The sequence below is a fragment of the Myxocyprinus asiaticus genome, chromosome 37 (assembly GCF_019703515.2).
Source record: "Myxocyprinus asiaticus isolate MX2 ecotype Aquarium Trade chromosome 37, UBuf_Myxa_2, whole genome shotgun sequence".
Taxonomy (NCBI): Eukaryota; Metazoa; Chordata; class Actinopteri; order Cypriniformes; family Catostomidae; genus Myxocyprinus; species Myxocyprinus asiaticus.
In genome coordinates this window covers 14,465,919-14,479,219 of record NC_059380.1, presented here as the reverse complement: position 1 = coordinate 14,479,219, position 13,301 = coordinate 14,465,919, and the positions used below count along the sequence as shown (strand labels likewise).

Genomic DNA, 13,301 nt, shown 5'->3' with positions numbered 1-13,301 from the left:
TTAATATTTACATCAACTATCAGTATGCGGAACAAATGTGATCTCAGTGATTTCGACCGTGACATGACTGTTGGTACCAGACGGGCTGGTTTGAGCATTTCTGTGACAGCTGATCTCCTGGGATTTTCACACACAACAGTCTCTAGAGTTAACTCAGAATCAGACCTTATTCACGCTAGCACCATCTTTGATTTTGTGTGGTCACCATTTTTAATCGGAATGGCAACGAGGCTGTGAGGGATAGATATACAGTCACTTCAATGGACTGAACTGCAGTTTAAAGTGTTTTTGGATCGTTCCGTGGACAAAATATTGAAAAAATATCTTTCTAAGAACATTCAGAAGACAAAAAACTTCAGACAACATCAGTTGTGGAAAATCAGATGTGACCAAGGAGCTTTTTACAGCTTTATACCATGTGTGCCACTGAAGAGATGGTGAGTTTCTCTCTCACAACCTCATTGTCATTAAAAATCAAAGATTGCGCTAACATGAATAAGGTCTATGGTGCCAAAAACAAAAAATATCCAGCAAGCTGACCAAAATGTCTTGTTGATGAGAGAGGTCAATGGAGAATGGCCAGACTGGTTCGAGCTGACAGAAAGGTTACGGTAACTCAGATAACCACTCTGTACAATTGTAGTGCGCAAAATAGCATCTCAGAATTCACAACACGGCGAACCTTGAGGCAGATGGGCTACAACAGTAGAAGACCACGGGCACTTTATTAGGTCCATAGTGTTCCTAATAAAGTGCTTGGTGAGTGCATATTCCCAGGAAGCACACATACATCACATCATACATCATTCATCTGTGAAAGAGCGCCTCATATGGAAAATATTGCATTATATTTTATGCATTATCTTTGTGTATAAACATCTGATAAACATCTTAGAATTCTACATAGGTTAAATAATAAATGCTGCAACAAAACTGCTGTACATTGTTCTAACATCAGATAGGGAATGTTTTAAAGACATATTGCAGATGAGCAAATGCCAAATAAAATAAACACATTGAATAGACATCTCGGTGACATATGGATGACCTCTGCACACAGAATGCAATGTTTCCCACCAAAATATAAAAATAAACATGATCATCTCTTTGTGTCTGTACCAGGCAGACACTTTCCAAAATAAAGGTCTTTTAAGATAACACTGTATAAAAGGTTTGTTCCAACTCTCAATTTAAGTTGCAACATTGGTTTAACAGTGTACAGTTAGACTAAACAACTATATTAATTGATTATTTTGATAATCATTACGATTAATTGTGTTTATTGAACATTGCCGTCTTTATCATATATTGCTGCCATTTTATACAATTTGGCTAATAACACCCCTTAACTGTGGTAAATCACTGTAAAGCACAACCTTGCGTTGCTTATTTCTTTATGTTACAGTTCAGATAAAGGAATACAAAGAGGTATGAGTGAGACAGAGAGAACTAGAAAGAAAGGAGATCTAGTGATGACTTACAGTTCTCTGAGTCTCTCACAGAAGCTCCAGCCTTCCGGGTTGAAGTTGGAGATGGAGTTGTTGGAGAGGTAGAGCTGCAAGAGTGACTCCAGACCGTACAGAGAGCCGCTGTTCACCTCCCGCAGCCTATTAAAGTCCAGGTGACTATAAATAAGAAAATATGAGTGTTTATGGTTATTATGAGCACTGTAAATCGTTAAAAACATAAACATACTGTAAATGGTCTACACTGAAACAAGCATGTCATTAATACATCATTGTGCGGCTTTTGTAAATGCTATATGCTTTAATATAAGTAGTTTAAACCCATTATTATAGTAATATGTGAAGGTTTGGACTCACAGGACCCTCATTCGGGCCAGACCCCAGAACGCTCCATCCGTCAGCTTGCTGATGTTGTTTCTATGGAGCTTGAGAACCTCTAAACTGCTCAGACCCTGGAAGGTGAGTCCCTCGATTAGCCGTAACCTGTTCCTGCTCAGCTCCCTACAATACACACATAAACTAAACTAAAATGTGTTCAAAAACACACTGAAAAGCATTACCAAAGGTTTCAGGGTTCAGTTCTTTTAACACAGCAACTGGATGTCATTTTCAATAATGGTTGCCGTTATCCAGCAACAAGAGTGGCAGAGACCGCTAGCGACAGGATAAGGGCATGTCCATCCACTCAACATAGTTGAGAAAAGTATAACTGCATGCAAATGAGATGCAAAGCAATGCACCGACTACCAATGGGACTGAAAACAGTGGAGCTCACGTGATTCATCTGCTCTGAGATATAATATTAGAGTGTCGGCAAGATGGAAAAAAGTTGATGTTACTGTAAATGATTTCACAGTTCTATATGATTTGTTTCTGCCCACATGCAGATATATAATATGAAGAGTTATAACTAAACGGCAAAGGCAGTAAACAAATCACAGATACTGGTGCTAATGATTTCTCACTAAAGTGGTTTTGGAGCTTGTAATGGATATATCACTCTTATTTTTGAACATACCTCCACTGAGTGTGATGCCCTCATGGTTTCCTGGTTGCCAGTGTGTCACAATGATATTTGTTAGTGACAACAAAACTACTCATAACTGTTAACACTGCACAATTAATGTAAACTGAATGTTATTTTATATGTGGGCATAAACATATAACTTCAGCATATAACTTGAAAAAGTGTAGCAAAGGGTAGGTACTTTTATAAGAAATTTCAGTGATTGGATCGGTATTGGCCTATCTCAGGCCTAAAATTTCCAGCACCACTAGTAAAAAACTATTTTTAAAAAATGTGTCAGAAACAATGTTTGATTCATACATTGATAATCGTTCATCTTGTCGATGATATGTTGTATGAAGCACTGTAGTAATTTATATACAAGCAGAATTATTCTTTTTTTTAAAATTAGAATAACATTTTATTTTCACAGACAATACATTTCATTTGTGATTAGCCTAGATACTGTACTTAATCTATAGCCAGTTGTACAGTGGTGACTAATAATGTTAGAACATTCAGCAGCAGGAATGCCTATTAGTGACCAACAGTGCCCAAAGCCAGCTGTATGTTTTATACTGTATACTGGATTATAAAAAAAACAGTATCTCATCAATCAACATCAACTGACCAATCAGGTCAAACACAATGGCTGAATATAATGCTTCACCAAAACCACAGAGAACTGCTCTGATCTCTCTTTGATGTCATAACTAACTCTCCCTCTCAGCAACATAGCAGTGGCTTTGTGGCTATTGCAATGCGCTCCAGGTGTTTGTGGACATGTGTCTGTGTGTCTTATGTTGCCTCATTCACACAGAGATTCAGTTTGAGACTGTCTACCTGAGGAACAAAGAACTGTCTTTGTTGCAGTCTGATGCAGCTAGCCTTTTAAAATAGTGGTTACCTACCCTACATTCTATCTAAAAGGACAATATCCTTTTAAATAGTAAGGCCTAACTATCTCATGATATTATTTAATACTGCAATCAGAGCATTATACATCGGAAAAACTAGAAAATTTGCTAATCCATACAAAAAGAGCCTAAATTAACATTTCCCTACTGCCCTTCTCTATTTGAACTGATTCAAATTATTATTATAATTTTTTTTTTTAACCAGTTCATTACATAAACCATCCAAACAAATCAATTCATTCAAATTATTTGGACTTTAAAGATCTTGATGTCTCTGGTCATCTAGTACTGAAGATGAACAATTTCTCAGATAATGTACAGTATACATTATGCACAGTATATAATGCACTTACAGTTGTGTGAGCTTGGGCAACTCTAGGCCTTTAACAGGAAGGTGAGTTAGTCTGTTCCGGCTCAGTCTGAGGACCTGCAGGCTCCCGGCAAGGTTCTTAAAAGCCCCAAACTCCAGGTGAACAATCTTATTACTGCTCAGGTAACTGCAGAGGAGAAATATTACAGATCAAACCACAGATTATGAAAGACTACAGCACTTAATTAAAACACCAGATTTGACCGATATTCACAGATATATCTATCTGAGAGTGCGTTTCTTACAGGTCTTTGATTGGTAACCCCGAAGGGAAGCAGTGCTCTCTCAGCTCTGTGATGTCATTATTACTCAGATCTAGAGTCTCCAGAGCAGAAAAATTCTGCAACAGGCTCCCCTCCACCCTCCGGATTTTATTATTGTGCCTAAAAGGGGAAAAAAAAGAGCACATTTATTAAAACTAACACTATACACAGTAAAAACCTCCAATGATCATCTCTAGACAGATTACATACCGAACAAACTAATCTATTGTCTGTACAGATCAGGTAAAACAAATCCAACATGCTGACAATGATTAAGACCATAGATCTGTCCTTGATTACTTTAGACTTACAATTTTTAAGTCGCAATATCTCAGTGTGTTTTGGTTTATTAGCGTACAGACAGTGTAACTACACATGCTGACCCACATATCTGCACTGATAGGCGGCTGGCTGCTCTAACCACATGAGACTCTATCGGAGAGAATGTGCCAATAGATCTTTGAAGCCCAATGGACGCTTGTTTCCACACACCCTCAGAAGTGCCAAGTGACTGTGGCTTCATACAGTAACTTGATTTGTCAACACACGCATACAGATGCACACACACATATGGCATGGAATCCCAAACAAAAACCCAGCTATGGTGACAAATATCAGTCAGATGAAAGATTAATTTAAACATGTGTATATCTGTTGCTGTACATATAGCTTTGGGCACAACAAGAGATTAACAACTGACTAAACATATTACTCTTTCTGGCCATGCCTCAAATGCAGTGCATAATCTACCTACATGAATGGATTTACATCTACCCTAGCATTAGAAGGTAAATTATGTAATATATTTTTACATTAATTTACTTTTTGCAGACAGGGGCAATAGGAGTGTTTGGTGTTGCTAACATAAAATAAGATTTTAAGCACTGCCAAACGGAATATCCACACAAAAAAAAGCACATTTTTATTTTATTAATTCACAGGACTAGGTCTCCAAGCTTTTTGTCAATTCTGCTTTGGACTCTTTTGATGTGAACAGATTTGGTGCGAAAAATTTATTGCGAGCATTTTATACTATGGTGTCATTTCGGACTTGGTGTGAACAGTTCTTACAGAAAACAGCTATTTCAAATAAGAGTTTTCTCTCATGGGGCTTTAGATTTCTGTCTTTTCCCCTTTTTTCTTTGCTTTCATTTCTCTTTAGAGTAGAGGCATGAGAAAGCGGCTGACTTAAGAATCACACTTGTTTTTGCCGGCCACGGAAGGAATGGCGAGGTCAAGGCTCTCCACATCTGGAATTTGTTTTGGGGTAGTTTCAGAGAAAGCAATCTCCACACTGGAGGATGGGACAGTACTAAAAAATCTCCCCCTCTCAAACATGGTACTAAATAAAAGGTTAGCAAGTGGCCACAAAGAAATTATGTGGAATATGTTGAAAGCTTGCTGCTAATTACTATATTTTTCATTCTTCCAGATTAATGCCAGCTCCATGATGACATGGCTAATGTCCCTGCAGTCATCACCAAAAAAAGCCAAACCAGATCAATGCTGCCCTGTCAAATTTGGATTATGGGCCTGGTGTGATGGGATAACTGTTAAATCTACAGTTTGTGGTCTATAAAACATCTGAACCACCACATCAAAATGTGCGGTAGCATGTCATAGTAGTCAAAGATCTGGGCTGGTCGAAATGTTGTAAGTTCAAACCACCTACAAGTGTTCAAATCCAGTTGTCACCCCGGTACCAATGTACAGTAGGTCTTTCAAGGGAGACTGTCCCTAAAATAAATGTACTGTAGCTTATCTGTGAAATGACAACTTAAGATTTCTAAATTAAATGGTTGGTCACCATAAAAGTTATGGATCGCTCTTTATAGCATAAGTGCTCTTAAGGCCAAAGTATACTTCGGTTTTCCATGTGCCAGTACATCTCGCGCACAGTGCATGATGCAAATGTCGTCATCGGTACATTACACATGCAATGAACGCGTGCAGTCGAGTTTTTCTAGACACACATACATATTACGTCTTTGGCGTGTGAACCTGCCATTGAATGTGCTAAAAGAGTACCACAAAGCAGTCATAGTGCTCCTGCATCCTGCGTGGACTCGCGGTCAAGAGTACACTTTGAAAGGCAGAATGTGCAACAGCTTGATGGAGCGGCAAACGAAAAAAAAAAAAATACCCTGGCCTTTAAACAGAGTAAAAATTTAACTTCAATATTCTCCATGAAAGATAATCGTAGAAAGTTCCTTGGAGATCTTCAATTGTATCTGAAATATCTCCATTGTTTGGCTAGTCATGCTTGACTCCCCAGCACCTGCACTGTGATCAATGCAAGCCGGAACTCCTACAAAGTCCAGACAGACAGGCCCATACAGCGAAGAAGAGTCAGCACTGGAACAACAAAGCCTTCTTATTCTGATCCCCAATTCTGTGTAAATCTCACAATAAACACATGGTCCGTTGAGACCGAGAGGGGATTTCTGCTCTGGTTGTCTGCTGGCAGGTGTTCTGTGGGAGCCTGAGAGACCAACGAGGCCTTTCCCAGTGAAGATGAGACCCAGTCTACACGCAGATGCTCCCTGGCTTGACCGTTTAACTGGAATTCTGGGTGGGAATTGTGAGAAAGAAAGTGCAATGGAAAGACAGAAAAAAAGGAAGAGCGAGCGAGCAAGACAGCAGGAACGAGAACAAGAAAAGGAGGGGGTACCCCCAATGTCCCACCTGAATAAACATACAGAGGGTATGGATAAGGATGAGTGCTGTGCTCACCGCCCTACAGGATGTTCCTGTGACTAGCAGAGCACTGAGACTCAACTGAGGAGCAGGTCAGCAGCTGGTGACCTTCGCCAGGCAAAAAAAACATGCTGACGTTAACGAGAGAAGCGGCCCACACTCATATGCTGGCCATCCCAGGCCTGTGTCCACAAAAATGTTCTGGATCATTGTCGGTGTCTGTTGTTGTATCGAAAGAAAGTGTGGGAGTTGAATGTCTCTGACACTTAATCCAACCAAAGCAGCGGCGCACAGAGGATTAGCAGGTTAGCTGCTTTAGGCAGCACTGATTGGCTTATCTGCTTGATGAACTCCAAAAGTAAGGAGATGAAATGGTAGAGGAGGTTTGGGAAGGGTGTTCAAAGAGTGGAGAGAGAGAAAAAGAGAGAGAGAGAGACCGTTGAGTGTCACCACACACTAGAGTTGGGTGATAGGTTTAATATTCATGATACATTCAATGCATCATGAATAGTGATAATTTAATGCACTTTTGGCTATTAAGATTCCGAAAGAAAGTGACAGTGGGCTAGTTTTGCAACCTTGTGCCACGACTTAAGCCTAGTGTACACTAGAGGACTCACAGTTAGTGTCCTGCAAACACTACACGACTCACAGTCTATCGCTTTCGGCCATGTTGGTGCACGCTCCACGCGACTGGCTGTGTCAGCTACATGAACATTCATCGCCGACTGTAGCTTTAATATCTGGAAGTTGTCACGCAAACTCGCATAGCAATGCGAACATGTCTATAGCAACACAAACGTGTCTATAAACAGCATGGAGCAGGAACTGCCGCTCGTTTGTAGAAGAAAAAGAACCGAAAAACCTGGATGAGATAGTGGTTAGAAAGATGTGGACAGCAAGGGCTATCAGTTCTGCAGACAGAGTTGGAGGTAAAGCCAATTTTATCTTTACATTCTGCATTCATACAGTTGTTTGTCTGTTATTAGCTATGTATGCTGATGACTGCATGCATTTGTAGGGTAACAAAAAACGTTCAGCAGTTTCTTTAGCGAATAGTTTTGTATTTTATGATATCATAGCAATAACGACAAAGGAGTCTCAGTGAATGAAACTCAAAGTAAAGTTTGCAAACGTGTACTGCGTGTCGTGGCGGATGTACATTTCAATTTAATACGTTTAGCACATACAAGCGCATTTTGAGCATCATTTCTCATATTATCCTATTCTACCTTTGTTTTACTAGATGCACGACAGGACATGGTTCTGCTCCTCTTGTTGTGTTCAACTTGCGTTGATGTTGTATTTTGTTTTGAGGTTCCGCTTTCCCCTACCTCCCCCTCCTCTCGCAATTTAATGGCTGTTGGTCACCACCGGACTCTTGCTTGTCAGGACAGTGCTCACACGTGACGACAAGACGTCTGGATTTCAAGGAGTTTTGAAATCCATCTTGGCGTCTGGGACGAGTCAGGGTGTGTCACAGGAGTGCACACACAACAAGACCATTTGCTCCATTCAAACGAAAACAAATTAGTGTGGATGTGGCCTTAGTCAGACATATTTTTATTTTAATAATGTTGCCTCAGTAGCTAAAATGCAGATAGAGTTGGAAAGTTAATTCATTTCTGTGAAACGATTTGTTTGTGTCATCACTTAAAAACGTGTCAAGGAAAATTTGGCATGTGGCCTTTTACCTGCTTTCAAATATTTTAGTAAAAAATTAGCCATTAATTACTATGTATTGGGCTAATTATTTTGGTGCATATACTGTAAATAAAAAATGACTACAATGACTCTTGTGAGAAAAACATTTCCATGTGCATTTGTATTACGTCACATCTGAATTACCTTATCATTAAAAAGTTACAAGACATGTTAAAAAGACACATTTCACACAGCACATTGTATAAGTCAGCTCTGTCAACGGTCAAAGGAAAAGATTAAAATCAGTAGAATGGCAACTCCACTGTTTAAACACTTAAAGAGAGAGAGGGAAAAAGAGAGCTACTGTTTAAATGCTGTACTGAATTCTCGGTGGCTAACCCTGTCCCTTTCAGATGAAATGGGGCATTGAGGAGTTGGTGTTGGTGAAAGACGTTGCAGTATTTTAGTGCTGGCTCTGTGGCTCTATCACAGGGGGCTGCTGTCCGACAGCATTCCAGCTGGTGAACTCAGAGGAGAGGAATTCAGGGAGAGGAGCATCTTTGCGAACAAGAGCCGCAAGCAGGAGAGGGGTCAGGTGCTCCTCACAGGTGGAAACTGAGAACTCTCGCTCTTTCTGTTCCTGCCATTTCCTACCCTTCTCCATCTCTCTTTCCATCTGAATATGTAGCCAACGATATCGTACAGACCTCAACCTCTTACGATTGACCCCTCCCCCATTTTTTTTTTTTTTTTTACAGTAAACTGTTTGACTGACAGCTACAGCTGGGCGTTCTACTGCATTCAGTTGTGCAGCTCAAAAAAGACAAGCTCTTCCCAATATGCAAAGGCACTCCATAGCAACAGGCCTTAAACCAAAGACAAAAAAAGAAGCACCCTTCCCTTTGGACCTACATTCCCCAATTGAACACCCCCATGCTAACCTATCCAACACCATCCAATGTCCTTAAGTGCAGTTCGGCAGTGTAACAGCAGTCAATATCAAATGGCATTAGGGAACATTTCTGAATCCTGTTAAAAGGATAGTTCAGCCAAAAAAAAAAAAAGATCAATACATTCTGTCATCCTTTTCTCACCCTCATGTTTTTTACAAACATGTATGAATTTCTTACTTTTTGTGGAGGTGAAAAGGAGGTGTTTAGTAGATTGTTATGGACTGACAACCTCATTATCATGTTCATAGTATGCTCACTGTATGGAGAAAAGGTGCAATGCAAGAGAATGGTGAACAAAGTCAGACAGGTCACAACATGAGGGTGTGAAAATGCTGACAGAATTTCCATTTTTGGGTGAACTATCCCTTTAAAACAACTGACCAGTCATCAGCACATGGATATTTTTCACAGATTCTAGGAGATAGTGATGATTAACTGTAAATCAATGAGGTCACACCATGACAGTGCGACTGACCACAGTAGACACTGATCGCTTTACTGCTCAAATGAACGGCACATTTGGTAGTGGAGAGATATTTTACAGATGGAAACCTGATCCATGCAGAAGGCAGATCACAGCTGGGATATCAGAGGGTGTAAAAGTAATACAGGCAAACCTGTGTTTTGTACCTGGGTATTGATAGATCTACAGACCTGTTCAGATTGAACATGATTTGTTATGTTAGATCTGAACATACTAGTTAACTCAAATTCTACGTGATATCTAGAGGAGCCTGAAAAACAAATGTGTACCTGGGTGCTGAGGGAGGATCCAGTCTTACTGCCAAAACACAAACACCCACATCACGTGATAGCCCTGAATAAGGCGGTAATTCTCCAGCGCAATGCTGACAAAGGCAAACCGACCAGTCTGAATTTCACAACCACAGCCAGCACCACAGAGCACAATCTTCTAGGGGTGGGAATTATTAGGGATCCCATGATATTGAATTATGATACTTGGTCAAGTTATTTTTAAGTACTGTGACACTAAGTATTGCAATATGGGGTATTAATGTTTTATTTGCAGTAAGACCTGCAATTCGAAAAATGAACTGTACAATATCATAAATGCGTACAAAATAAACACTTAAGAAATGGATAGGCTCTAATTGATCATTTAAGAAAGACATTTTTGCAACAATTGAATTGTTGCTTAAAGATAACATGACAGTCAACTCTAAACAAACAAAAAGAGTTGATTGTCACGTGAATAAAAAGTGCTGGCTGAGCAGACGACACTTACAATAAGAGTGTAACAATTGTTTCTGCGCCGTCTCCAAATGAAGGGATGGATGTCAACTCATTGTGGTCAAGCCTCCTAACAATCAAAACAAATGACAAAGTCCAGGTTACATATGGCTTAATATCATTTTGTTATTATTATTATTTATTTAAAGTGATAGTTCACCCAAAAAATGTTAAGTCAATCATCATTGACCCTCATGCCATCCCAGATGTGTATGACTTTCTTTCTTCTGCAGAACACAAATGAAGATTTTATAGAAGAATATCTCAGCTCCATAGGTCCATACAATGCAAGTGAAAGGTGGCCAGAACTTTGAAGCCCCAAAAATCACATTAAGTAAACATAAAATAATCCATACTACTCCAATGGTTAAATCCATATCTTTAGAAGTGATTTGATAGGTGTGGGTGAGAAACAGAACAATATTTAAATAATTTTTTTACTCTAAATCTCCACTTTCACATTCACTTAAATTTGGATCTGTTTCTCACCCACACCTATTATATCGCATCTGAAGATATGGATTTAACCACTGGAGTCTTCTGGATTCCTTTTATGTTTCCTTTATGTGATTTTTGGAGCTACAAAGGTCTGATCACCATTCACTTGCATTGTACTGACCTACAAAGCTGAGATATTCTTCTAAAAATCTTTGTTTGTGTTCAGCAGAAGAAAGTAAGTCATACACATCTTGGATGGCATGTGGGTGAGTAAATGATGGGAGAATTTTTATTTTTGGGTGAACAATCCCTTTAATTACATAGAATTTAGAGAGGAAAGTATACAGTACATATTGATAATGCCACCAAAATCTTGATTAATTGATCTTTTAAATGGTAACAGGATACATTAAAAGGCTTTAAAATTCTTAAAATTCATGTAAAATTCTTACATGGAATTTTTGTACCATGATGTTGAATCCCACAAAAAATAATTTAATCTCGTCCCTCATTCATCTGACACATTGACACATTTATTTCTATAGCACATTTAAAAACAACACGTGTTAACCAAAGTGCTTTACAATAAAATAACAATAATAAAATACATTAATCACAGATTACAGCAACTTCAAAACTGCTGCACTTATAGTTTGCCATAAGCAAGGGAGAAAAGATAAATTTTGAGCCTAGATTTAAGATTGGGAGATGTCCTAATATGGAGAGGTAGAGAAGAGAATCATGGGCCAGCAACGGAGAATGCACAATCACCCTTACATTTTAAACGAGTCCAAGGAATAACCAGGCACATATCATTTGATGACCTTAGAGCCCTAGAGGGCTGATAGACAGTTAAAAGGTCAGAAATATATGGAGGAGACAGTCCATGGAGACCCTTAAAAACAAATAATAATGTCTTGAACTCAATTCTGTATTTAACTGGAAGCCAGTGCAGAGAAGCCATTACAGGTGATATCCTGTCTCTTTTCTTGGTACCAGTCAAGAGCCTGGCAGCAGCATTTCGGACTGACTGAAGACATGATGTACAGTGCTGTGAAAATATTTGCCCCCTTCCTGATTTCTTCTATTTTTGTGTATTTTTCATTCTAATTTGTTTTAGATCTTCAAACGAGACACATCATAAAACAAAGGCTACTTGAGTAAACACAAAATACAGTTTTCAAATATATATATATATATATATATATATATATATATATATATTTTTTTTTTTTATTGAAGCAAAAAAGTTATCCAACACTTATATCACCTGTGTGAAAAACGAACTGCCCCCTTAAACATAATAGTTGGTTGTGCCACCTTTAGCGGCAACAACTGCAACCAAATGCTTCCAATAACTGGAGATAAGTCTTTTTGCAAAGCTGTGGTGGAATTTTGGCTCACTCTCCTTCACAGAACTGCTTTAGTTCAGGCACAGTGGAGGGTTTTTCAGAATCAGAATCAGCTTTATTGCCAGGTATGCTTACACATACAAGGAATTTGTCTTGGTGTCAGGAGTTTCCAGTGTACAACAATACAAAAACAATACAAAAAAAAGCAGCAAGACATAGATAATAATAAAAAATAAAAAAATAAAACTAATTATACACATACGCACAGACACACACATACATACATACACATATACACATGGGTAGTGCAAATCTAATACAATCTGTAATGTACAGTGCAAATACAAATCTGTTATGTACAGTGCAAATGTTTTTTTTGTTTTTTTCCCAGAGGAATGAAATGGCAGGTTGGATGTGTTGGATAAATATAAGAAAGACTAAACTGTGTAGTGCACATAGTTATTGCTCAATGGGGCAATTTAACTGTTCATGAGATGGATAGCCTGAGGGAAAAAACTGTTCCTGTGCCTGACAGTTCTGGTGCTCAGAGCTCTGAAGCGTCGCCCAGAAGGCAACAGTTCAAAGGGCAGGGTGAGTGGGGTCCAGAGTGATTTTTCCAGCCTTTTTCCTCACTCTGGAAGTGTATAGTTCTTGAATGGGGGGCAGGGGGCAACCAATAATCCTCTCAGCAGTCCGAACTGTCCTTTGTAGTCTTCTGATGTCTGATTTCGTAGCTGAACCAAACCAGACAGTTATTGAAGTGCAGAGGACAGACTCAATGACTGCTGAGTAAAACTGTATCAGCAGTGCCTGTGGCAGGTTGAATTTCCTCAGCTGGCGAAGGAAGTACAACCTCTGCTAGGCCTTTTTCACAATGGAGTCAATGTGGGTCTCCCACTTCAGGTCCTGTGAGATGGTAGTGCCCAGGAACCTGAATGACTCCA

General features: G+C 39.2%; 1 protein-coding gene across 1 annotated transcript in view; it reads right to left on the bottom strand.

Moving 5' to 3' along the window:
• LOC127428058 (leucine-rich repeats and immunoglobulin-like domains protein 1) overlaps positions 1–13,301 on the bottom strand; it is a 66,952-nt gene that overhangs the window by 25,692 nt on the left and 27,959 nt on the right. Inside the window, exons 3-7 of the mRNA XM_051676098.1 lie at positions 10,563–10,637; positions 4,005–4,142; positions 3,743–3,886; positions 1,824–1,967; positions 1,482–1,625 (exon numbers count right to left, since the gene is read on the bottom strand). Coding sequence (XP_051532058.1) covers positions 1,482–1,625; positions 1,824–1,967; positions 3,743–3,886; positions 4,005–4,142; positions 10,563–10,637 — 645 coding nt within the window. The remainder of the gene's footprint in view (positions 1–1,481; positions 1,626–1,823; positions 1,968–3,742; positions 3,887–4,004; positions 4,143–10,562; positions 10,638–13,301) is intronic.